This window comes from Passer montanus, unplaced genomic scaffold (genome assembly GCF_014805655.1).
Source record: "Passer montanus isolate IOZ18808 unplaced genomic scaffold, ASM1480565v1 scaffold125, whole genome shotgun sequence".
In the NCBI taxonomy this organism is placed as follows: domain Eukaryota; kingdom Metazoa; phylum Chordata; class Aves; order Passeriformes; family Passeridae; genus Passer; species Passer montanus.
Window position 1 is genome coordinate 1,326,594 of NW_024359278.1, and position 27,638 is coordinate 1,354,231.

Genomic DNA, 27,638 nt, shown 5'->3' on the forward strand with positions numbered 1-27,638 from the left:
TTCTTTAGGTCTGATCTTATATGAAAGCAAAATTTCAAAGTGCACACTGAATAAACCAGAGGATGAATCTCCGAACTTGCAGTGTAAAAGTTACAACAAAAAAGATGAAACTCTGGTGGATCAGTTTAAAACTCTAGTAACTCTGACCTATTTCTCTCTCTATGTAGGAGTATAAAATGGATATTTTACAAGCCTAAACAAACCACAAACCATCTCGAGCATACAGCACTAATAACAGCTCTGTCTAGAGCAGTGAGCCCAAGATCATCCCCACACAGAACCATTCCAATTCCTAAATCTGTGTCCCACAGTGTCTATGGCAGCATTTCTTCTGAGTAATGAGCCAAATTCAACATATTATCGTACTGTATTCTACCAGCAGATCCACATGGCAGCAGCCCAAGCAATTTTGCCAGATTCCCCTTAATCTGCAACAACAGTGTTGGACTGTAGATCCTGAGCTCTTACGAGAGCCGATTTTAGATACTAAAAAAACCCACGGCTGGGAGGATTTACCTTGGCTTATTCCACAAGTTTATGACTAGATGTATAGCTGTACATGGAAATGTAGATTAGATTCTGCTGCTACAAGAAATACTGATCTGTTCGTTCTGGTCTCAAGCAGAACTAATTAATGAATTTCAGTATGTTTGCCAGGAATTACTTTAGGAAAAGACCCAGACATCAGGTCATCTCTGTCTGCTTTGTTTCACTGGGGTAATTAAAATTTCCTCTAAAAATCAGTGGGAAGCAAACAGCAAGGACAGAGTGGGATGAAAAAGAGGGGACAAAAAACTGGAGGCTTAGTAATAGAGCTAATGAAGATAAACTTACAAGAAATCAGCTTAAAGCAGTGCCATGGTTTTGTTTAAAGAAAAAACCCCTATCACCAAGCACCTAGAACATGCATCTATGTCCTTGGAATACAAAGACAAACCAGAGCACCAGAAGTCACTGTGTAATGCAAAGGAAGCTAGAGCATGCAAGGTGATTCCAAATTCTTTGGAATTCCACTAGTGGGATAGGCTTCACTACTCCATTCATATGTTGTGGAGAAGAGTATTTCTCATTACAAGAAAAACAAGTTTCTATTTGGGCAATTTCCTACAACACAAATTTGATTTGCCATTGTTAAATAAAAGATACAAACACAGACACTTCCAATAAAGTTTACTGAATAATATAAAACAATATCCAGCTATGGCACATGTACTGCTCTCCCCTTACACATTTTGTCCCTATGGTACTCCTTGCATTTCCATGACAACTGGCAATAATATATGCTGATCAAAGAATATTTTATACATTAGGAGTTAACAGGATAGTGCAAGAGGAGCTTATCACCATGGTCTTTACTTGACTTAGCTTCTTTTCAATGTAAGGCAAGCCCAATTCAGGTTAAACCCAGCAATCTGCAGAATACCAAAATCATATATTATATTAGAGACAAAACACTAAAAAAAATGCCAACTCTCTTTGTGGTTCACCGAGTGCCTTACTCAGATTAATTTTCAACATTTTTTTCCTCTTAGGATAATGAAGACAGTGGTCATAGCCTGCTTTTTGCCATTTTCTGAAACCAAAGCAATGATGTCTTTAATGTCAAATTACAATTTTACTGTAGATATAAGCATTTCAGAAATTGAAAGGTGAAAATAAGCATCCTAAAACACTACTACAATAGTTCAGCCACTAATTATAACCACTAACCACTAATTGCACACTAATTGTAATCCATTTTTTAACAGTAAAAACCACATTCAATAACATGAAAAGTTCTAGGGTTTTTATTCCCTATTTGAAGGGATTACAGAAGCTAATTTGAGTTATTAAAAGTTTAATCATAATAGAAGTTACAAAATATCAACTTCTAGAGTGCTAGGACAAAAGTTTTATTTCAAAACTGATTTCTGCACCAATTCTAACGATTTTATAAAACTTCCAGAGTATTGAAATATTTTTAAAAATACCCTTTGTTTGTAGTTTCTTACTGGTTCATATTTTTACTTTACTATGGACAATGTTAGAGCAACATGTTACATTCCTGGTTTTAGTCAAAATATCTATTTCTTTTTCTTGTTCACAAACACAATTCAATAAATAAAAACTACATGCATTAGGAATTCTTGATATCTAAACAGAATATGTGTTCAGTGTGCAAAATTGATTAAAGTTGATTATTCTAAAATTCGTATTCAATATTTTTTAAATGTTTACAAAATTCTCCAAAAAAATTATCAGCAACTTCATCAGAGTTCTTAAATAACTTACCTCCCAAATGTTACCATCATGTCTACTCCAATACAGGTGTGCCTACCTCAAATTAGTTATCCCGTCTTTTGCACTTTAACACTTATATACTGTAAAATATGATTTGCTGTGCACTGCTTTCTGTGAGATTGCACAAGATGCAGGTTTTCTGAGGCTTTGGATTTGGAGGCTTGCATTCCACTACAAACCACAAAATGCCTTTATAGATTATTCACAATCATTATATTGGGGGTGGGGGGTATGAATTTCAGATGTCAAGCTGAAAACTACCTGTGGCTCAGTCTCTAGAGGGCCACCAACCAGAGCCCATCAATAATGCTCTTGATGCTGCCTGGCACACACTGTTGAATTACAGTGCAACTGGAAAGTAACCAGGTATAAGTCAAAACAAGAAACAGGAATCATCCTTGGCTGTGAGCCAAACCACAAAGATCTCTAAATAAATAAATTAAAACTGAATCCATCCAAGACAGCCTTTTGTTCATTGCAAAGACATCATTTGCTGGGCCCATCTGCCTGGCAGTCGGACCACGCCTAACTAATGAAACATTGCTTATAGGGATTTGCAGGCATGCTGAGTCTCAATCTCCTTCTGACTGGATTATCTGCTGTCTCCTGTTCTTATACAAAAACTACTACAGATCTGGACAATCTGCAAGCTACAAGAATGACAAAAGAACCTAGGGAAGTTTCAGACAGACCTGATGTATCAGTAGGCTCTAATAGTCACTCATCTGCTCTGATTGCCTCGAACTGTGTAGTTCAAATTTTGGGATGTAAGGAAGAACCTAAAAAGCCTGCAAACACAACATTACAATCTAGAGGACAGCTGCAAAAGAGGGGGGAGGGAAAAAAAGGAAAACCATATCAAGGTTAAAAACGCATGTCCTTTGATCGCTGGTGAATTATGAGTTTGTCGAGTCAGCCTTTCTAAAAGTAGCACTCCTGATACAAAGACTGCAGCTTGCACCGTGTCACATCACGCTCCACCTCTTAACAATTCATGAGAAGAACGCTCCTGATGCAGCCCATTCACTCTATCAACCAATCCATTTTAGCCATCGAGGGGAATGAGAGAGTTAACCACACACCAGGCTGGGAATACCTCCACATTTGTCCACTGCACCAGCAGGAACAGCAGGTTCACCTTCTCTTCTGTGCTCGCCTACTCTAACTCACACCAAGGAGAGTATTCTAAAAGGTTATCTTTCCCTGTTACACACAATAGCTATGTGTATCTTGTTTAGATACAGGAACTACTTAAAATAGCAGAGAAATTACTTAAAATTAAAATATTGAATAGTCCATCTAATTACCTTGATTTCTAAAACATTACACACTTCTCAAAGGAAAATAATGCAGAAGGAGAATGTTTGCATGTATTTTCTTTTACAAAGAGTGTGAGAAGTCCTAAGAAGATGAAAGATGGCACTTAGAAACCTAAGTCAAGACTCAGCCAAAACAACAACTATGGCCAAACATAGCACAAATATCTCCTCTTCACTGGTAAAAATATGTCTATGTAAATATATATATATATATACACACACACACATGTGCATATACACACAAAAACACCATATATACATATATATACGCATATATATATACACACATCTCTTTTACTGCAGATTTTATGAACAGATAAGAGTATAAAACCCCACATTTTACCCCCTACCACACTGTCACCAAGCAAAGCACCAGAATGACATGACAAGATCTTCAAGATTATTGCAAATTACACGGTTCCAGCCGCAGCCAACCTTGCAGCCTCATCAGCATTTTCTTTTTCACAGATATCCTTGTTGCCATTACAAGGAGTTATACCATCACTGCTTTTTCAATTATTTTCTGCTCATTGTTTTTGTTAAAATACATTTTTTACCTTGCATTATGACTACAGGCTCTTTGGAGGTGCAGAACATGCTGTTCTATTGTATGTCTAAACGAAATATTGATGCTTTATTAGTGCAACAAACATGCTCTTGAAAATATTGGAAATAAAAGTATTATCAGCTGACTGCCATGTATTTTTAATACAAAAATGGTTAATGGTTTGAAATACACTAGCCCTTCTGGTAAGGCAAAAGCTTACTAGAATTCCAGAGAGTACATGCAAAACATTATGTTACACAGTGTCTGCATAAGAATTTACTTTTTAAACTTTTCAGAAGTGCAACAATTTTTCCCCTCTTTATGTCCCTTGCAATATTTTACAGAATATTTTCTTTTACTAACAAGATTTTATTTAAGAACATCCATTTTGGCTGTCTCCATAAGGACTTGTCCCTTGCTTCCTCCTCCATACATGCAAGCACAGCACCCTGACCATCAAGACTGAAACTAAAGTCAAGTGACTAAAGTCCACTGCTTTATCATCCTTTCTCTTTACTTACTTAGGAACATGGCTTGTGGGCAGCACAAGATGAGATCTCTATCACTTTGAAATTTTGCATGAAGTAGAGGGAGGTTCCCCCAAATTAACTCAAAATAAGCTAGGAAAATCAAGAAGTCAGAAATCTATATACTATTTCTATGTGCCATGCATTTGTAGTGCAGCATCTCAGCAGGTCTCTTCCACTCCTGAGATCATGACTTTTGTTTTGATTTTCTTTTTTTAATATAATATGATTTCTCACAGTGCATGTTTTGTTTCTTTTGGACGAGTCTAGCAGCATACCAATCCAGGTATTGATCCAGACTGCTTCTAATATCATCAACTGCAGTCACAAACGTGAGTAGAGATTTGATATTCAGTCTTACTATATGCATAGACCACATTTAGAAAACTGGAGTCTTTTAAACAAAAAATAAAAATATTTGTAGTGAATTTACTACCACTTGTGTGTGTCTCACATGGTAAGGCTTTATGCTATCTACAGGGCAGAGAAAGGACTTAAAAGAGTTTGCTCACACTACAGTGGAACAAAAGAGCTGCTCTGACTCCTACTGGAACTTCTTTGTTGTGTCTGTTGCCCTTTCTGCTTGAGACTCAGCCAATGATTAAGGCATGTAATTAGAATTAAGTTCAGGAACCGTTTCAATGACACTTCTGATTAGTTACATGCTTCAAGTTCAGCACGTGCTGAATAGCCTCCTGAATACCCTCACCTGTTTTTTACCACAAACTCTGTGCAAATGGAGCTATTTTAATGGCATTTTCCCCCCTCCAAGTCCAACATTTGTTGACTTGAGAAACATTCAGCTTGTGGAGGTTTCAAATTGCTCCACCACAGTGAACCACCAGAATTACACTGCACTGCTTCTTGGTCCCCCTTTGCAGCCCAGCAAAGCAACAGGAAAGTTGAAACAAACCCTCTTCAGTAACTCTCATGTGTCCCTTCAAAAGATCTGCTCTGCTGCCAAAAAAATAATCTTGAGTTTATGTGGTGGCATGGCATTCCACCCAAAGCATTTACCTGCAACAGAACTGCTGCATTTCCAAGGGGAGACTGTGCTGCTTCATGCTCTAAAACAAACTGACTTCACCCACTTCCCTTTCTTCTGTCTCACGAATATTGCATGTATTATGCACTGTAATAGCTTTTAAGACAAGATTTTTCAAGGATTACTACATGAAGTTGATGTTGGCTTAAGAGCTCAGTAGTATTAAATTCTTCTCTTCCTTTTCTAGTTTAAAAAAGAAATCATGAAAGTGCCCAAAGTAGAAAAAAAAAGTATTTCATTAAAAAAATTCCCCTTAAAACTATTTTGAACATATCAAAGCTAAGCCAAAGATATTTTGTCTAAAATATGTAAAATCTTTCCCCGTTATAGAAAGAATGATAGAGAAAAGGTATCTGACTTATATATATAGGAAATACTGAGTTTTTTAGCTTGAGTGTCTTTGAGATAATTTTGCCCATACGTTGTCTGAATTTGATAAAAAGGTATCTTTTACAAATCCTATTCTCTTTCCTAAGATTCTGGTCTTCCAGTCTCCAGAAGGAACTTCTAGGTGTAGCCCCGTTTTTTTCCTTCTAATTTTCTTTCACTCTAATCTTCATCTTCTTTCTGTTTTTATAATCTTGCTATTTGTAGTCACTATTACTTCCTCCCCCATACGCTGGTTTAAATATTCCAGTCCCACTGAGATTTTTATTCCAACCTCCTCCCTCATCTTCTTTCATTTCTTAGACTTTTTTTTATCCTGGTGCCTTTTTTTTTCCTTCTTAAAATAATGTTCAGGGAATTGAGAAACCAAAATGGTTCGCATTACCACTGAGGCATTTTGAATTGACAAATAAACAAGCCCTTTGAATAGTGACATCCACTCCAACAACATACATTATAAACACTATAACAAACAGCAAGATAACCATGTGCATGCTCTTCATGCTGCCATGGCATGGACCACCCTTCTTCCTCACCACAAGTCAGAGAAAAGACCAGAAGAACTAAAATGTCCAAGCTTTCCAATCTGTTAAACCCATGGGAAGAAAAACTAATTGAAACCCTTGAAACTCATTTGGAGGAGGCAAAGAAGAGAAATCAAAACCTTTTTTTTTGGGGCCAAGTTGACTAAGACTTGTCATTAGAAGATTACCTAAAGGCCAAGATTGCTCCAGGCACTGTACAAGCACAGCTGCAGTCAGCTCCTGAGCTTGTTACCTCAAAGCAAAATAAACATAATTATGAGACACAAACATGAATTTCTTGATGAAGCTTCTTCAGTGAAGGGAAAAATACAGGACACAAAATCTGGCTATCCTTTCCCTATCTGGCTGTCCTTCCCCTATAGCCATAGGACAGAAGCAAAGCAATATGTTTTATGGGTCTAATTATCCTCTGGATTGTCCTTGCTTCCACAGCAGGTGGTTCTGATGGTCCTGAGTAAAATATCTCAGCTTGGGTCTAATTTTTGTCTTTTTCTTTCAAAGCAGAGATCTGCTTGTGCAGCTCACTTTCTAAATGGACACTGTGAAATCCTCTGCCTGACAGAGACCTGCCTAGAACTGACAAAAGCTAAACAATTCCTTCCCTGGTGCTCTTCTATCCCTTCCTACTCTTAATCATTGTGCTATTCTAATGCCATTTAAGCAACACATCAGGCTGTATGGTCTAGCTTCAGTGTTCCAATCTCAGCATTTTGCAAAACATCCCCTCTTCACCACACTGTAATTGGTTCACAGACATGAACTGGATGTACATACGCAACCTGAAAACAAGGTGGAGGTGGCACTGACTGGTTTCTAGCCAGGAGGATGTACATATCAACAAAGCTTAAAAAAACTAAACCAAAAATAAACAACAAAACCAGCTTACTCACTAAGCATGATATTCTTATCTTAGGGCAAGTCATTGTGTTCAGGCTTCCACACATTCATTGCACAGAAATTCTCTAATTAGAACAAAAAATTATGATACTGGAATGACAGCACCAGGATTTCAAAGCCAGTAACCCAATTACATCTCCTCCTAAAACTGAACAGTGATTCTCATTCAACAAAGCTATCCACAAAACACATAATGGGCATTGATGGAATTTAAAAAATATTTGAGGAACACTAACAATTTTTTTACCATTCTGCTTACCAGGTTTCTGCATTTATACCATAAATGCTGATGGCTCCTGCTTCTACAGTTGGAAAGTTTGTTGGTGATTTCCTTTGCTAGAGGGGAAAAGAAATGCCTCTCTGCAGAGTACCAGAGCTGGAAATTAAATATGCACCAAGTGTGAAGGGTCAGTGCACCTCCATCGACTCCATCACTCTCCTACAATTCCAAACTTTGCTCCTATCAGCAGAAGCTGCTAAAAATTAGCAGAGTTGGAGTAGTGGCTGAACAAAATATTTTAAAATATTTTAATCCACAGCTGGTGACATTTCCTAGGACTTCACCAGGGCTATAAATAAAAATATCTAATGCAAGACTCTCAGAAAATCTGAAGTGCATAGAAATTTAAACTAATAACATAAAATGAACATTAGACTGGCAATGACCTTGCTAGCTTTTCAAAGTAGGTCCTTGGTCTGCCCCTAAATGAAGAAATGTCACTTGTAAAAGCAGCATACTCAGTTTGACTATAAAATTTTTGTAATGCCTCAACACACCTCTCCACTGCCTTTGTTATAAACACACAGAGGTCACACTTGGGGCTGCCTTCATTTTGGAAGCAGGTCTAGAATGGGAGAGGTTGCTGCAGGCAGACCACTGATGACAAGTTCACTGTTAGAATTGGCAGTGAAATGACAGAAATCCCTTAAAAAATTATACCCTTCTAGTTCTAAAGAAGGCATAAAACCAAAAAATTATGGAAAATGATGCAGTATTATACTGATGTACTTTCCATTCCTCGCTTCTCCACTTTTTCAGAGGAGCAAGAAAGGCCACTAATGTTTCAAATGTAAAACTGATGTCCACTTTTAAGAGACATGTGACTGAGCTGGCATAAGAATAGGATGGTGCTAATCTGTGGTTATTTGAATAAACACAACTCAACCTCCACATGTTATTAAAACATCCTGGCTCTGCTTGCTCTCTCTCAACTTCCTTTAATTTGTGTGGTCACCTCAATAGCTTTAAAATCATGAGCTCGACTGCAAGGTTTACTTTCATTTCTAAGATCCAAAATTAATACCATGGCTTACAGCTCTTGGAATATTTATTGCTTAGAACTTGAGCCACATGTGCAGCCCAGTATTTTTCCAACAGAACAATACCATATCTGCTCAGTGTGCGTGTGAAGACAGCATTACACCCTAAGTCAACTAAGCCAACAAAACCCACCATGTGGACACAGCTATGCCAACAGCAGCTTTGCCCAGCCTGTATCAATCAGGGAGGGAGCATAATTACATTGTCAGAAAAGCCTGAGACATATATTATTTAGAGTAGATAACACTTGACTTAAATAGCCAATTTCAACACTGCTAACCTTTAAAGGAAATAACAATTTCAATGCTCTGAATGCTTAAGAAAGGAGAGAGGAAAAAGCACATCTTGGGATTTTTCCAAAGCACCTTTTTTTTCTGACAGTAAGAATTAGGGAGATGCTGTCCATCTCTCAGTACAAAGTACCTTAAATATCCAGTTACAGAAGTCAAGTTAGACACAAGGGACTCCCAAAGGAGTACCTATATAAGGAGACAGGTAAATTACCTTCTTACTATTTTTATTTTTAATTTCAGATCCCAGATTACATGCAGTGATATCCTGGACAGTATCTTGTACATGTGAGGCACTCTAGTAACTGACAACTTTAGTAACAGCAGCAACAACAATTTCTATTTTTAGTACTACCTCAAATACAAAGGCTTAAAATAACACACGTTCAGCTGAAAACAAAGGAAGTGTTAATACCTGGCTTTCCCATAATAGTTTTTACTGTATTCTAAATTTTGTGTGTAAAGTCTTCTTTTTTACACTGGGAACTCTGAGATAAAATGAAGACATAAAACAATGAATTCAGACCCTGGTCAAAGTACTTGATGGAAGAGCCAGAAACTGAACCCAGGCTTTCTCTTTTCTCGTTTTGTATCACTTTTGCTCAGAAAGAAAGCAAATGCAAAAATCATCATGCAAATTCACTGGTCTACTATGAACACAGAAGCACTACCACTGCCACAAAACATGCATTCCGAAATGTCAGTTCAGCCATGAACAGGAATGATTCTCAAGGATAAATAACCAAAAGCATACTGTGCATAGAGAATATTCTTTAGAATGAAACTATTAGTTTAATGGCATGCCTAATTCCATGCTTAACCCAGTTAAGGCTAGCAGATTGTTTCAGACAATGCTCAGAAATGCGAAAATGCAGCAAAACTTACCTTCTCATGATTTTCTATCAGGATTTCAACAACAATATTCTGAAACTTCAGGTCCATGATGGCTGCTACAGTTTCCTCCTGTGGCCTCATTAAGGTTGGTCCAAATACTACCCCTAGGTTTGCCACAGTCATTAGATTCCTCTTGGCATGCTTTGAAACACTTTTTGAAAATAATTGGAGGAAAAAACAGGAAATGGGTTATGAAAAATTTCCATTACTGCTGGAAACTGCAGTCTACGAATGAAAACACTACATTTTCTTAATCTATGTTTTAGAAGTTTGTTCTGTGCAAAGTTTCTTCAAATAAAATCTTACTAAATTCTGGTAAACTGAAAAGCCATTCTTCCACTGGCAACTTAAAAACAAAACCAGTCTCTTACTGAACTTACATACATAAAACACGCTTAGCCTTGGACCAGGGCAAGTGTGAAACCAACTTAAATTTGCTAACAGATCTCCACTATTTCCTCTGCCAGAATTTGCAAAAAGAAAGTATAATGTTCCCTTTCTCACTTCAATCAAACTCTCAGCTGCTGGCAGGACTGCTAAAGTAAATACTTCTATGGCTTCATTAATGTCTTAGATTTCTGCCTTTCCCGCCAAAATATGCACAGCGTGAGTCAAATGTCTTGTCTGCTTTTGCACGTTTGGTTCTTGGGGTTGAGGATGACAGCATCAAAATGGGCTTTAGCTCCAGCCACACTTCACTAAAGCCCTTTGTAGTTGAAGAAAGGTAAAGACAAGAATTTTGACAAGGTAGGAAAGCAGGTCATAGCACTCACTTTGCTAAATGTTTCACCAAAATTTCCAGCATCTCTTTGTTCTTTTCTGGGAGTTTGTGGACCAAGAAGTGAACAGCATTGACTCGAGATTCCGGACTCCCACTTTCTATGGGATACAGAAATAAATATCTCAAAAAAAATTAAGATAAAATAAGATCCACAGAAACACCAACCTTCTCCCACTCCTGCATGGAAACATACTGCACACACTTCACCACTTATGTATCTCCAAACATAGCAACACTGAACATATGTGCTTGTTTTCACAAGTATATTGTTCTAGAATTATCAACTTATTTACTTATTTTGAGAACTTGTCTTTCAATCCACCTGCAAAAGGATCCCTTTGTTCATCTATTTTTAAAGCCTGACAGATGCAGTTATTGTTTTGCAGCGTTGGACTCATGTGCCTAGAAATAGACTGCAAGGTGAGTAGCGATGTTACTGGGTGCCACAGAGATGAACTGCACTGCTTTCCACTTTAGCATCATTAACTGATTGTCCTCATGATTACAACTCAGTTTTGTTGGTACTGTGCACCTAATGATGCTGCATTTAGGCTACCTTGCATTGGAAACTGCATGCAGATCCAAATGCTTAGAAAACCTAATGAGCTCTGAAGACACAGAAGAATAAACATGCAAAAAACCTACAGAGAATTCTACGACAAAGGTTCTGAATAACAATGGCCTCTCTAGTACAGTACAGAAATATAGATAAGCAAAGAGCTTTTATTTTTGTCTGTTGCATGTCAATTCGAATAATTTTGGCCCCTACAGGTTTCACTATACGCAGATGAAAACAAGAACCTGTAAAAGATGAAAATAAACCATCTTCCTACTTCAAGTTGCATTAAATCATAAAATTACATCTCTGTAGTGGCTATAATGAGAGCAAGGGAAGCATTTCTATTACCTACAATAATACTTACTAGAAAGAGCAGAATGAGAAAAATTTAGATTTTATTCTGAATGCAGGAAGTTTTGACATGAGGACTACTGATCAGGTCCTATTTTTCTCTAAGGCAACTTTGATTGCTAAGTGTATTTCCTATAAAATACCATAGTTTCTTCAGATTATTCAGTGCATATTGCTTCAGACTTTTTTTTTTGTCATTGCATATTGCTGTAGATTTTTGGGCTGTATTTCATTCTTTTGAAGTGAATACCCCTGCACAGATTGCAAGAAAAAAGGCTACCAAAAGGCAAAATGTTTAATTTCTAGTGAACTACTCAAAATTATCATAGACAAAATATGCCTTCTTTAAAATGAGACTATTTTGTGTATATGTGAGATCACAAATTCTAATTAAAGAATGGCTAAACAATTTACTTACAAGATACAGTCAAAGCTCATATAATTTCAATCCACACTGATATGTTTAAAGGGAACAGAACTGAAGGAAAACCTTTTAATTTTGGCTCCTCCTCCAATAGTTTCAGGGAAAAGGATACTCCATGCTATTTCCAGTGTTGGTTTTTTATAGCCAACATAGGAAACAACACTGACTACCTATTTTTGAGCATACTGTAACTCAGATCTGCAATGTTGATTGAATTTCCCTCCCCAGAACCAACTCCTTTACTAAGCTGTTTACTACTTATGAATACTGTACTGTCTCAAACATGTAACTTAAACTGAATTCCTTCACTGAAAGACTATAATATAAAGAAAAATAAAGTGAGGAAACTGCTGGCAAAACTTCAGAAGAAGAGAAATTATTTTAACACTTTCCAATACAAATGTGAAGACTCACCACATAGGTAAGGATGTCAAATTTTGTTTAAGCACTTGCCTGCTAGCATGTGCTTTGGCAACTAATTTCCTGAGCTAATTCTCATTTTGAATTAAGGACCAGAAGAAAACACATTCTGCAGCCCTGGAAAGTCATTATAGCAATCTGAAGATGATAAAGCAATTGTCTGAAAGTTTATTTTAATTTTGCTTTCCACAGTTTGCCAGACATGCTACAGGCTGGAAAGAAAATCAGCTAAATATCTGTTTGATACTTTGCCAAAAATTTTCTTACACAGTTTCCCTCTATCCTCTTCCAAAAAAATTCCGTGTACACTAGATACCATACAACGGAGCTACAAATGCTGTTGTGTCTTCTCCAAGTCTGTATTTGAACTGCCACAGTGTAATCTGGCCTGCTCTTTCCTTTCTTCTAATACATGAGGAACATTCAAGCCAGCCTACACATAGAGCTAGCAAGGCACTGAAAACAAGGGTCAGGCAGCTGTGCTTTAAGGACTCAAATGAGCTCAAATGAATATACTTTCTTTTGCTAAGCTTCGTACTCTTTATAAATGGAAGGCAAAAAAAAACCATCACAGATTAAGTAGATTCTTATCTTTATGCAATTAAGATAATAAGAATAAATGTTTACACTGGCTATCCAAAAGTTTTTCCATAAAAGTAGAAACTGTGCTAGGCAGTCACATTATATGTGACACACACTGGAACTAAATACTGATTAAAACATATTCTTAAATCATTTATTATTTCTTGTTCCTGTATTTTTAGCGGGATGCAGCATTTTTCTAGAATTGCATTTGCAGAGTGCTCCTGAGGTCACAGCAGCACAACAACAAAAGATTTCTATTTGAACTACAGTCTTGTATTTACTGGCAGGAACGATGAATTCTCCATGCAACTCGTATGTCATCAGTGGCTCTGGAAGGCTTCTGCAAAACAAGGATGATATAATAAATTTAACTGTATTTATTTCTAGCTGCATTTACTCTAATCAGGAAGGCTTTTTAACATTCAGTAGCATAATCCTCATAGTGGAAGCAACCATTGTTACAAAGGCCCTTGAATTCAATGGTTTCTAAAACAAAATGAAAACTTGGTATTATCAGGAAAATAAGACTAAATGCATCCATTCACCTTCCATGAGCTGAAGTGATGCCTCCATCATAAGATATCTTTTCAGTTTCAACACCAAGACTGTACACAAATACTGTGCAATTCATTCTTTATTAGCATTTTTAAAAGCTAAGAATGACAAGTCAATGCCTTACTGGAAACACACTAAGGTTCTAACAACAACCACCACCACCAGAGTTAAAACCATTTATTATATTGACTTTACTGATGCTCATGAAATATTGCATATCTAAGTAAACTCTCAGATGGGAAATACTGTAGGGGAGAAATACTTTACCGTGTACACTTATACTTTTTTTTTTAATACTTTTCTACACTATGTAAGAATTGTATCCTTACAATATTTCTGCAGCACTCGTTGATAGTGGTTGTAATAATATTTAATAAAAATAGCAGATTAAAAGTACAGTGTTTATGTTACACTACAAGAGATGCACAAAAGTGTGACATTTTATGTTCTTAGGCAATTTAGTAAAATAGCTTTATTAGGACTTGGCAAAGCCATTTAAATAGCAAACATATTTTAAATTCTTATTTAAAAATTTTGACACTCAAAATATTATTACTGTTGCACACAGAACATCAGAGCAAGGGTCAGAAGGAAAGGAGGAAAATATTAAAAATTTTACAGCCTTCTCTCTTTTCATTCCACCACACAAACACAAAAAGGAAACAAATTTTAGTAATCTTAGCTAACTTTCAGTAATGATTCTCAGCAAGTTTAGCAACACTTCAGGTTTCTGAAACATCAGTGAAATGCTTCTGTGTCTAACACCAAAATGTTTGGGGGCTTGTCTCATATGAACATGAGTATTAGAGTTGGTGAAGTATTTTGCTTCCCCCAAAACAAATAACAAACATGGTATTTGTACAAAATGAACTCCTATTCCAAAACATAGCAAAACTAACTAGTGCAGCTTAACATACTGCATAGGAGAACTAAAATACGAATTTATAGTCTAAAAAATGAAATTAACAAGAGACAGCCTTACCGCAGATACTGCTTCATAGCACTAGTAATTGTCTTCACTTCCCAATCTACAGAGTTTTCCAGGTCAACTTCATTACAGGTTTTTGAATCTAGAAAATAACCAGAAAGAGAAAAGAGACATGAAAAAAGGGAATTCTAAATGACTATGAGTTACATGAACAGCAACACACTGACTTTCAACACTAAGTGTTTGCTCACATGAGCACAGAAACAATGTCCTTTTTATTATTATTCACTGATATGAAGACGACCAAATATCCAAATCTTTTTATAAACTCCATTTTCATATTTGTTTTTAAAACTATTTACTGCTGATTTTTTTTTACTTTAATGAAGCATTAAAAACCATCCTCATGTAAAAAGATCTCTATAGCAATTGAAATTTTCACACCTCTAATTAAACAGAGAGATGTTCACAAACACAGAAAGATGTACAAAAACAGTTTAGGGAAAAAAGACCCTCTAAGAAGAATTTATCTTTTACTCTTTTCTTGCTTATTTAAAGTGATAAATTCTTTCCACAGCTTTTCTTGTAAACTGTTGATGAGAACAGTTGAAGTGCAGCATGACCCTCTGCATTGCGTGAGAATGTTTAAGAGGTGCTCCCAAAGTAGGAAAAGGAGTCTTTGCTGAATGTTTGCCTTATTGGATCAGTTTTAGCCACTGGACAAGAAATACTTGTTTGCTTGACCATTTGTCAGGACCACAGTACTCCCACCTTCTCCAAGTTAGTTGGTAGAGCCTCGGAACAAGACCGACCAAACCAAAAGGTTTGTCTGATTGACCCATCAGGTTGAAGACTTTCTGACAGATCGAAAACAACATGAACACTGGAACATTTTGCAATCAAAAAAACCCTTTTGGCCTCAAAACAGGAAGTCATAGCTAGCTGACACAAGAAGAGAGCACATGTATATGGCCAGCCTAGCCCTATGTGTTTGCTGACTTTCCTGTTATTATTTACTGCTACATGTTTCCAGCAGTCGCTGCAGTGGCTGATGCAGATTACGTGTGGACCCGTTCATAGAATTCAGAATTCATTTGTTACTTGGCTTGTCAGACAAACGACAGACACATTTAAAAAATCAAATTAGGATCCCTGATTAAAGGTGCAGTCCTTTTACCGGGACTAAATAATTTTGTTCTAAAAGCTGTGCCAAGCAATTATTTCTGTAACTGAATATTCTCCCTCATTATATCAATTATTTAAATCTCATTTTAAAATACAGGTCAGATAACATTTTCTAGCAAACTGTTACTAGCCAACCACCACCCAAAATACTCAAATTTTCTCAAATATAAGGTTCATTTTTTTTTTCTTTTTAGCATGCTAGCTGTTTCCATGTTCAAATTCTCTTTTTTGAGAAGAAAATTTGTCTCCAGAATTAATTAAATAAAAAACTGCCATCAGATGCTATAAAATCTATGGGGGTTTTGTTACTAAATCACCATGTAATATCCAGTTTTTAAATAGCTGCTTCATAATCATCAACCTCCTTTACATTCAAAGTATGCACTCTGTTCATTGAAATTTGTTGATGAATTTTGGGAGGAAAACAACAGGCGTCTGAATTCCTAAGCGAGCCTCTTAAAATAAAAAATAGAAAGTATTGTTGAAACATTTCATTATCTCTTGGAGGAAAAAACAAAAAAAAAAAAAAAAAAAAACAAACAGCCCTGCTACAAACCCCTGGTTTGCTTGTAGAAGCCATCCAGATTTGAAGACATTTTCTTCATTTTTTAGTTTGGCATTTGCTTTACTTTTCTCTGTGCCATACCACCCAATAGATTTCACTATTCCTGCTCCATTCTCCCCCTCTACTTCAAGCATCCTTTTCAGTAAGAACTGGAACTTCAACCAGACCAGATTTTAAGAAATATTACTCTGGCTTTTTTCATGCTTCTTGTTCATGTAACAGCTATAGTGCACTCAAGGGCAACTTTATGCCTGTAAAACTAACTGTGCATGTTTAAGGAACAGCTTTTGACAGATCAGCTCTAAATTTTATGCAAATCTTTCTGACAATAACGGAGCCAGAGTTTACAGAAACTGTCCAGTTCACTAAGTGGGTTACGAGGAGACTCTCTGCTTCCATATGCAATATGCCCACTATAGATGTGCACGTATACTGTCATCTATTGTACAGAAATTAGCAAGGAATTCCATGCCATTGTTTTGAAACCTGCAAGTTTTGGGAAGGCAGAAATACCTGAAAGCTTCCTGCTACATGTAATATCTGGTATTTTTCACACCAGAAAGCATCAGAAATCAAACCTGAACTCATCAGCAGAAACTGCAAGTGCTCAGCAGTCCCTTCCCACAGGCAATGGTCCATCTGAAAGCTGATCCATGCAGTGGCTTGTACAAAATCTATGGAACAGTGTGTAGGGAATGAGCCACATCAGATCTGTAATGCTGATCATCGATGAAACAGGAACTGGGCCCTGATGCACTTCCAGAACTGAGGCTCCTGACACCTCACACTGTAGTGCTTGTAACAAATTTCCATCATATTGAAAGTTCTAGCTTTCTATCCCTGTTTACAATGAGGTATTTGATTAATTTAACATTTTCCCTTAAAAGGCAGGAAGTGTTTTCCTCACCAGATGCCTACCTTTAAATTGAAACAAGATTATTGCTGCAAAATAGCACAATACCAGTTACAGGTAACTTCATGGATTAAGTCAATTGCAAAATTAACTTTTTTTCCTAAGTAGAATAATATATTTGATTGCTAAGCCTTATTTTGCAGAGACTTAGCTCCACTAGATTTTTGCATTACAGCTGAAAATCTATGCATTCATAGTGCTAGAAAAGCATATGTTGGTATTCTCATACTCTCTTAACTCTCAGTCTACTTTCCAAAATTCTACAGAAAATAATCTGAAAAAGAGACAAAACTATATATAAAAAAAAAATTACATCCCTGGTTACCATTTGGAAGACTCTTTTCACACAAGGCCTTTCCAACTGTGAACTTCATGGTCAGTGATAGGAAGCTTAAAATACTTTGAAATCTTATCAAACATTTTAAAATACAGAAAGTTAATATGAGTTTTTTTATGATTCCGAAAAATCTTTCATATAAAAGGGTATCTAAGAGTATGTCCAGAGACAAAGGATTAAAGATTAATCAGTCATTTTAAATTCTCTGTACCACTGTATATCAAAAAGGAACCCTCTTTGTTCTCCTCTGAGGACAGATAAAGAGCAGAGATAGGATCACTTTCAACAAATCATCAGAAAAGAGCACCTGCTTGCACCCTAACTTTTTCCTGTACAGTATTTTGCCTCATCTTGATACCACTGTATTCTTCCTTTGTCAAATAAATATATGAAACTTGGGAAAGACAAAAATGATCCTGATTTTAAAAAATAACTAAAAGCAGATGCTGGAATCCCCAGTAAACTCTTCCAGCTGCTACTGAGTCACTGGCAACCTGAGTCTATTTAATTTGGATACCAATAATGGCAGCAAGGAAAATCTGCCTGCCAGACCTGCAAGCCCAAGCTAAGCCAGCAAGAACAAAACTGAAAAGCATCTTGTGATATCAAACACATTTAATCAAGGCTGTCTGAGTGACAGCACGTCATTCTTCCCATGGTCAATGGCTAAAGATGGTTATTGCTTACTGAGGCTAACCCCAACACACATAAACAACTATGAAAATCTGTTATAGATCAGTCATTTTTATTAATCCCAGTTTGTATTTCCAAAAAGAGCCTTTTTTCTGTAATACTTTAAAGGTTTACTAATGGAGTACTTCAGGGTGCTGTTAATATTGATTAAAGTAAGACATCATAAATTAATATTTAGCAAGGTCATTATGACAGATTGATATGACATGCAGGTCCTCAAGTCTCAAGATGTCTTATCATTTCTGAGGAGACAGGCTGTTTGAAAAAATAAAGGAAGGAAAAGAAAAAGTCTTACAGGTGGCACTGAACTGACAGCAGCATATAATATAAAAGCGCTTTGTCATTCACATAATGTCTGGGGTAATGAAATGAATTCACTTTCTGGCTTCCTTCAGTTTGCAGTGCCAAAGAACACTGTGTTATCAGCACAGATGGAGCATGCATGGTTCTGGAGAAGAGCCTGGTGCAAACTGCAAACAAGCTTCTTTGCATACCAATGAATCCCTGAGAATCAGACCTTTGCTGTCAAGTGACAGGTTTGGAAGCTCTATAAAAATGAACTAATCCCAGTGGTCTTGTCTGACTGCATGTACTGTCAGTGCTCAGGACAAGAAATGGGGGAACATGGCACATTTTGCAGTCATGGCTACTACTTTGGTGAGAGATGAGGGATCTCATCCAGGTGCCAATATTTCTCTCTTTTTCCCTCCCCCAGGGACAGCAGAGTAGCAAGACAACTCCAGTCACTGGAATCAAAGATGCATCAAAATTTCCAGAAAGAAAAGGGAGAAAAAATTTTCTGCAAATTATTTTAGCTAACTGGGTATAAAAGAGCGTAAGATGTTTAAGTTTACTAAACCAAATCCTTTCTCCATCTGTCTCCTGCCTCGACACACAGTTATTATTAATACATATATCATATCCCTCCTCTAAAACCAAATAGCTCTTTAACACTAGGCTTAAACTAACTGTCTTATTTTGCACAGTAATTAACTACAGACACATGGGCATGTACACTTGTACATTCCAGACATGGGAGAAGGAAGGTGGAAACTTCAAACAATGAAGCAACCAGCTTCAAACATCCCTGACTTTGGTATTTTGAATTTTCTGATCAGATCCTTCAACTTAGGCTGCTTTAATCCCACTTCTATCAACCTTGCACAAAGCACAATCTTTGCTCCTACGTATGTCTCATAGCAGTTCTTAATTTATTCATACCAACTAATCCAGGACTTTCTAAAGTAGGGAAGCTTACAATGATGTGGTGATTATTTGCATGGACTAGAGCAAACTACTGGAAGGTGCTTTTAAAACTAACTATTGACAGTAAAACAACATGAAATAAAATATTGAAAAGATATTTGTAAAATAGAGGCATACCCATCAACAAACTCAGAAGTCTCTGGACCTTTGAACTCACCCCCACAACTCTGTACAATCCTTGGTCATTTATACCTATTATGTAAAAAAAAAAAAAAACAAAAAAAAAACATGAGATCAACCACAGTCAAATTTAGCATTAAAATTTTTGCCCCAGGCAACAAATTATATTCAAAGACAGAGAGACTACATAGTATTAACAGTTCCAAGAACAACATTATAAATGAAGACTCCTTTTCTTACTCTGTTTTTAAGGTAAGTTCACGTTATATTTGATAAACATTTCATGTACCTCAATTCCACTTCTGAAACTGAGAGGAGAAACAAACAGAGACAAAGCTTTACTTGAAAATAAATAAATAAAATACTGTCTAATTTCAAATATTTTCAATTGCATTTTGGGTACATCAACATCCACATTCGAATAATGCAGGAACTGAACAAACAAATGCTAAATTAAGATTTCTTCAATAACTTTAACATTTCTTTTTTCCCCTGCAATATGCAGTGACTAAATCACTTTGCATGAAGAAAAACCTAAACCTATTTCTAGTCTTCAAAATCAGTATTTTTTCAAGTTTATAAATGCTCCCCATTTAAGATACAAGGCCTCATTCCAACCCACTGTGGTCCACATAGGAGTTACATCCAGAGGCACCACCAAAAGCTACTGAACAGTTTTTCTTGGAATGAACAGAGGAGCCATAACCAGCAGAGTATTTTCAGTCCCCTACTCCCATACTATATGGACACTGGACCACTTTCCTGGCATTCCTCTGTGCCCTTCCATCATCTCACATACATTCACTTCCCAACCCCTTTTCTTCCCCTGCTTTTACTTTCCATTGCATTACCCAGTTTTATCCCCAGGGAAGTAAAATTGTGAATATAAATTGGAAAAATTGGGAGGCAAAAAAGGGGCAGGGAAGAAAACAGGCAAAATAAGGTAGTCTTTGCTGCATTGTTTCAGAGCCTAGAGAGTGGGAGGTAAAATACTACAGCACACAGATGTTTGAGAGGCCTCATAATAAGCAGCCATCTACAAACACAATCTACCTTCATAATCACACTGGCCTGGAAGACTAGAAATGCCACAAAATAGCTGTGTTTCTACTCCAAGGAAATCTTTTTAAATAACAGATTATGTGGTACTCTTATTCAAAATATCCTTCAACAAAGGAAGAATTGTGGAGAATTCCCAGCTTCAATACCAAGCTGCTCCAACACCGAGAAGGAAAATTAAAACCAGTCATATGAGAAAAAGTTTCTTCCCAAATAAATATTAGATGAAGTATGTAAAAATCATTAGCCTTTTAATGAATTACTGTCAGACAGAGCCATAATACACAGCAATAATTCTCAATATGGTAGAGAGAACTTGGCATTTTCTATCTCCTCCTCCTGCCTAGCCTTGCTGCATCTCCTCTCTCTTCTCTGACGCCTTCCTCTTCCTCACACAGTCTGCAGCCTCCTCGGCCATCCCAGATTCTGGAGCTTGCTGAACTCCTCCCTGCCAGCACTGCTCTTTCCTCTGTCCCAGGGCTGCAGCTGCCCCTTCCCTTGCTTGCTCCCCCTGGGTAAAACTGGCCCTTTTTCCTCCCCAGGATGCAGGCGCTGCTGGGAGGGTGCTGAGCCTTAAGCGAGATATCAGGCTCAGAGCTGACTCAAACTAACAGAATAAGTGAGATTTCCTTTATTTTACCTGTGCTCATCAAAACACACATCTTAGGAGTATGCTCACAGCTCAGCTGTGCAGAAAAGAATGTTTCCAATGATCCCTAAAACAAGTATGACAGCAGACTATGCACCACTTGAAGACACTAAAAAAAACCTCAACAATATCGAACTTCACACACTACAAACAAGAATGCACTACAAATCTGTCCTGAGAGTAGCAAATAGTTTCGCTTCCAACTTCTCAGAGGTATCCAGGAAAATTCTGGTACCAAACTAACACCAACTCTGCCAAAATGCATCACACTTTTTATACAATGTCTTCTATTACTTTCAGTACCACAGAGCAAGCCCTCTGCATCATATGCAAGATAAAAAAAGCTGAAGAAATATTGTCACACTCAGCTTTTGCTTATCTCAGAAGTTGATTTGTGATTTCCTGTGTTTCTGACATTAAAACTGGGGGGAACCAACTGTGCTGACCCCAAACATACCTTTACAGTCTTAGAAACAACCAAGGTCAAACCACAAAACCTATTCCTCAGTATTAAAACAGACATGATAATGCAGAAGTCTTTGGAAAATGGCACTATTGAAACAATGACAATCCTCCAGCAATAATCATGAGTTTATGATAGAGATTATCAGATTATTGATCGGTTTTAAATTCATCAACCCAAAAAAAGCATAGCGAATTGCTAGCAGACATCAAGGAGTGCAAAGAGGCATTAATATTTTAACATAGTTTGAGATTATACCTTTAACCATACTCTCAAATGATGTTTTATTTAAAATATACAAACCTGGTTTGAAACAGTCCTACTTCTGATTTAATCTGCACATTTCAGATCTTCAGCACATCCAACACTGATAACGCTTGGCATTTACAGAACACAATTGACAGGATGACTCATTGCAAGGAATAGCTCACCACTGCCTGAAATGCTGAAGGGTTCAGACGCTGTGTCTGCCGGCTCAACCACTATTGGCAACCTGGAACGGTAAAGCCCCGCAGCACAACTTCCTTCATATTTACATTATCTCAAGATGTTTGGCTGCCTGATACAGAATTTGGCACAGGGACGCAGCTTGTGAAGCATGCTTAGGAATATAAGGTATTGAAAGCAAGATAGTAATTTATATTATTGTAAGCAAGGTAAAGAGTAGGTGAGTTTATTTTGCGACTGGCATTGTACATGAGGCTGACACAGACTTGCAATATAGCTGCAAATACAAATTTTTATACCAAAATCCATGGCACAGAAACAGCCATACAAGTGACACTCTAAATTCAAGGTAATGACAGAGGGTTTTATGTCACTTGCAAAGGTTTTTTACTCCCTCTTCACCATGTATTTTCTGCCTGAGGAGCAGCCAGCCTGGTCATGCAGCTCAATGCTGCCATCTCTCTCTGCAGCTCAGATTGGCAGCTCTGCTAGTCCTAAACTCAAGACAAATACTGCTCTGGCAAACTTTACCCATCACATCCCCTCAGAAGGTACAACCAGCTACTTGCACACAAAAACATGCCCAGAGCCTTTACTAGTGGAGCACGCAGCTCTTTGATGTTTCTATAAACATCTACCCCGTTCTATTATTCTCAGGAGAGAATAATAAATTAAATACTCCAAAGAGAATCCCAAAATGCTCTCTCCAAGACAAAACACAGATGCACATCCAACCAGCACGGTGCTCAGTATGTGAGAGATGGGATGCATATCCTGATGCCTCAGCATGTCCTACCAGTGATGCACAGCCAATCTCTTGTAAGGCAATGCTGAATCAGAAGCTCACATGCATTTTAACCAAGACACTGATTTTTGTGCTTCTATTCATTCAGAGCAAATAATTCCCTTCCTGGCTTTATAAAAGGGAATGTATCTGAGAAAAAAAATTATCCAGCCATTGACAAATTTATGTTCAATATCTCCGTTATGCTCTTCTCTCTCTGAATACCAGACTACTTCTGCTGTGACATGACAAGACTATTCTCAGTTTCCACCCACACTAGACTGTCCTCTCTTCCCACCCACGCCAACCTCACACCCATTATGATTAAAAGAGATAAAAACATGGCACACAAGCACCGTCTCTGAAGAAGCATCTGTCCTGTTTTCTCCTGCTGAATATAACTTGCTTTTGATGTGTTATCATTAAAGTAAAATAACCAAGTAAAAATGGTTTTCAAGGAAAACTACAGGTAGAAAATTCTGCCACTTGAGAGATGGATTTTCTTCATCATACAACTATTTGTCCAAACTCTTTTGAGACAAATGACTGCATGGTCTCCTGGCCCTTGGTTGCTTAGCTCAGCAGACATCAGCAGAAGGTCCTTTAGAGGTTTTTGGTTTTGTTTTGGAGTTGTTTACTTGTTTTGTTTTTTAAATGCAGTTAATGTTAAGTTCAGAATCAGTAAACAGAAAATCATCGACAACTGCTTGAAATGTAATGGAAAAATCAAGTGGATTGAAACCAAACTAAGTGGATTGTTGAGTTTCTGGAAGACAGTACCTCACCTCAATATATTCTTGGAACCCCAGGATGAGAAATATTAATTGAAAACTGGTTTATTTTCTTTTATGAGTACTCTCTGAAACAAAATTAATAGCCACAAGTCTTTTTCATTGGTAGTAACTACCACAAAGCACTCTATTGACTGCAGATCTTACAGAGGCTGTATACATAGGACAGCAAAGGTGCAAGGTCTGCATAGACTTGGGGAATGTTAATTTTTTCCCAAGTATGTTTCAGGGAAGACCCCACTATGGGGAGAGTGAGAGTTACACAAAGTATTTGTGTAACTCTCATCAAGAGAGTTACACAAATACTTTGCACTTTCTTACACGCCCCTAAATCAAAGCATAAAGGACAGAGTGAACTTAAACCTCCATTCAGTTTAACCTATTCACCCATCGCCCCGAGGAAAAAAAAAAAGGCAACAAAAAACATTTTTCCAAATAGTCATTTCATGAAGAAAGTGTTCACATTTTTTCCATGGTTGTGTTCTTGTTTCACTTTTCTTGTAGAGTATCAGAAAAATAAAAAAATAATCAACCCACAACTTAAAGAAAACTATTTGAACACATTTATAAATAACAAAACAAACTGTAGTATACTCTACACTGTCTATAGTAAGGAGAATTCATGAGGTATTTTAAGGTAGCCTGTAACTGTACTACAGGCCAAAACTAGCCTTTCATTACATGAACACATGCCACCCTTTTTATTAAATCTGTTTCATTCACTGTAAAGAGAAAATCCAGACTATATTGAGACAGGGTTTTGCATTGAAGACAACTTATCTGTGGGACGCCAGCTTTATCTGCAATGTTTCCCAGCTCAAATATTCAGATTGTAAATGCCAGTAACTGAAATTTTAAAGTGATGAGACAGGCAAACTTATCTGCAAAAATATTCAAAAGAACAGAATGAACAAAAATAACACCAGATAGAATATGGCCTAATCTGGAATAACATCTTTAATGCATCAGACAGGACTGATACAAAAAGGTCTAAGAGAAAAAGGACTTCAGATACTTCTTGCTGTTTAAATGCAAAACTTTATGTATCACAAAGGCTGCTTGTGTTCTTAATAATATTGTATAGTAAGTATATGCTTAGAAGACACTATTTTTCAGTAAGATGCTGCACTGACAGCAAGCACGAACCTGCTCTTCTGTTCATCTTATTTAAGCTGGACTGCGATGCACAGAAAGATGTAAGTATTCTGCCCTGTGCAATGCCAGACCTCCAAAAAAAAAAAGATCCAGTTTGTGAAAAATTCTAAGTGTCCACTTCGGGAGTAGGGGGGAAGTCAACAATTTAGGAGAAAACAAAAATGCACAGAGAAATTACAACATCTCTTTTAACAAACTGAGAAACATATTGTAACCTTACCTACTTTCACGCCTTCACTTCCTTTTTTAAAAACCACAACCAAACAAGCTGGTTCTCCACACAATGCCATGTACAATGCAGTGAGCCTCAGAGTGGCTGGTCTGCACACACTTCAGCAGAGCCTCTCCAAAATCAATCCCAAATACCTCTTGAAAACTGTCTGCACACTACTCTCCTCCATCTCCAATTCTGGAAGTACAATAATGAATATATGCAACAATAAACCCTGACAGTATCTTTGTCCCTGGGGTGAAACTAACTCCATGAAAAGTACTTCAACACTTTTTTGTTAATCATCTGCCTGTTCAGAAATGAAACACTGAAATAAATTACTCTGTTTCAACAGCAAAGCAAAGGTGCAGGCAATGCCTACAAAACACAACAGGTTTCTCTTAGCTTTTGTGCGCAAAAACTGGCTCCCTTTGTCAAGACAGGTGATATTCCCCACTCGTGAGCACTTCTGGCAAACACATTTCTTGAAAGAAAGCCGTGCACAAAAGGACAGACTAGACAGACTCCTCTCTTGGTCAATGTAATCAGTGAAATGTCTTCCATGGTAAAGTCTTTTCCAGAGATCTACAGGAGAATTTACCACCTTCTTGAGCAGAGTAGCTGCTTCCCCCTCTTCACAAACAGGTTGGGTTGATCATTACCTCGTGTTTCAACAGCACTGATGCACTTTTTGATGATGGTGAACCCTATCTTATCCAACTGTGCACCTAAAAAAATAAAAAGGGTTGAACAGTTTAAAAGCACCATTACAATCATGTCTTTCACTGAAAATAAGGCTGGACTTAATCATAAAGCTAGTACTTTTGAGGCAAAACAATAAATATTCTGAAATTGGAAGAATACATCAATTTTTATAAAGAAAAAAGTGATGCTTTTCTCCTTCACAAGCCTGCCTAGCTGAAGTAAAGGCTTGTTCTGGTGATAGTGGCTTCAGTGAATGTGTTCACAGCAGCATCCTTTGAAGAATGGGATCTCTGATTAGTTACACATGTTGGCAGATGCAAGATGGAATTTAACAGTACTTACTGCAACATCGACAACATCTGAGAGAGTTCACCAAATGGGACAAGGAAGTACTTATGATGAAAAAACATAATTATCAACAGCAGGGCTTTTACTGAGTCCTACCCTCAGCCAAAGAAATTCCCACACTAAAGATACAGGACGCATGTATATCATTTCACAGCAGTTAATGATCTGACTACATGAAAGCAGATGCATGAACAGGACAACAGCTGAGCTCCAGCATTCCTTTGTTGTTCCTATCTTACTCTTTTTCATCACATCAAAACTTCACTTAAAAGCTTATGTTGCAAAACTGCCCTTCCCCCAAACATCTGGCCTACTTGCTCCTGGGGACCTGGTCTTGCACCATGAAAAGACAAATCCGAGGAAAAATTCCTATTAATAACACCAGGATCTAGCTTGAATCAGCAATTTCAAGTTTTTAAAAAAGCAAGCATAAATTGCCTCATAATCAAAGAAGGATACCTGTTTTCAGTCTTACACTTAACCAACAGAAGAAAGCTAACGTTGTGTAAAGAAAGCCATCTCTTATACTTCCATATTTTGGTTTATATTTTAAATGCACAAATTCAGCTTTTTTGCTGATCTTGATCTTCAGCTGCAACTGCTTTTAAAACCATACCTTCACATTCTAACAGAAATGTACACACAGTTCACATTAAGAAATTGTGATGCACTTACATACAAATTCACTCTTGAATCAATTTCAGGCATTAAGTATATTGACAAAAACAATCAGACTGTTTCTCCAGCTTATGTCCAGTCCTATACAATATGTACTGAGTTAGTATGAAAATCCATTAATTACAAAATTAATTAATCACTTGTAATAAAAACATACAAGTAATATTCAAAACTCAAGATTTAAAAGCAAAATAATTAAGGGGGGAAAAGTTCCAGAGGTGAAAAAAAAAACCTATCTTTGTCTTTCTCAATTTTAAAATATTAACAAAATCAGCCTTAATGCTAATTCAAATACTTACTTCCCTCTTGTTTTGCATTCGTTCTATTCATGTTGATGAGCAGCTAACACAAAAAGAGTAAAAAAGACAAATTATTTTAAAGACTTTCATGAAACCAGAAAAAGAAGATACTCTCAATCTTAATGCTCAGTAGGCACAGATACAGCTGATTACAGCCAGAACACAGCACCACCAGCAGCTCTAACAGCAGGACCAGAGGTCTGGGCTCCCTCAGAACAACGTCAGCTACAGCTACTGTACTGCTGTAGCCAGGTAACTGGGATTTATGTGCTCCATGTTCCTGTGTTTCCCTGCAGGTTAAATTCCCACTGTTTC

At 37.1% G+C, this 27,638-nt stretch overlaps 1 protein-coding gene across 2 annotated transcripts in view; it reads right to left on the reverse strand.

Moving 5' to 3' along the window:
- The window catches only part of ARHGAP10 (Rho GTPase activating protein 10), a 140,003-nt gene that overhangs the window by 39,359 nt on the left and 73,006 nt on the right, over positions 1–27,638 (reverse strand). For both annotated transcript variants that reach the window (XM_039698429.1, XM_039698428.1), the window contains 7 exons: positions 27,324–27,366; positions 25,956–26,021; positions 19,732–19,806; positions 14,710–14,797; positions 13,454–13,512; positions 10,826–10,931; positions 10,044–10,203 (listed from right to left, as the gene is read on the reverse strand). In XM_039698429.1, coding sequence (XP_039554363.1) covers positions 10,044–10,203; positions 10,826–10,931; positions 13,454–13,512; positions 14,710–14,797; positions 19,732–19,806; positions 25,956–26,021; positions 27,324–27,366 — 597 coding nt within the window. The remainder of the gene's footprint in view (positions 1–10,043; positions 10,204–10,825; positions 10,932–13,453; positions 13,513–14,709; positions 14,798–19,731; positions 19,807–25,955; positions 26,022–27,323; positions 27,367–27,638) is intronic.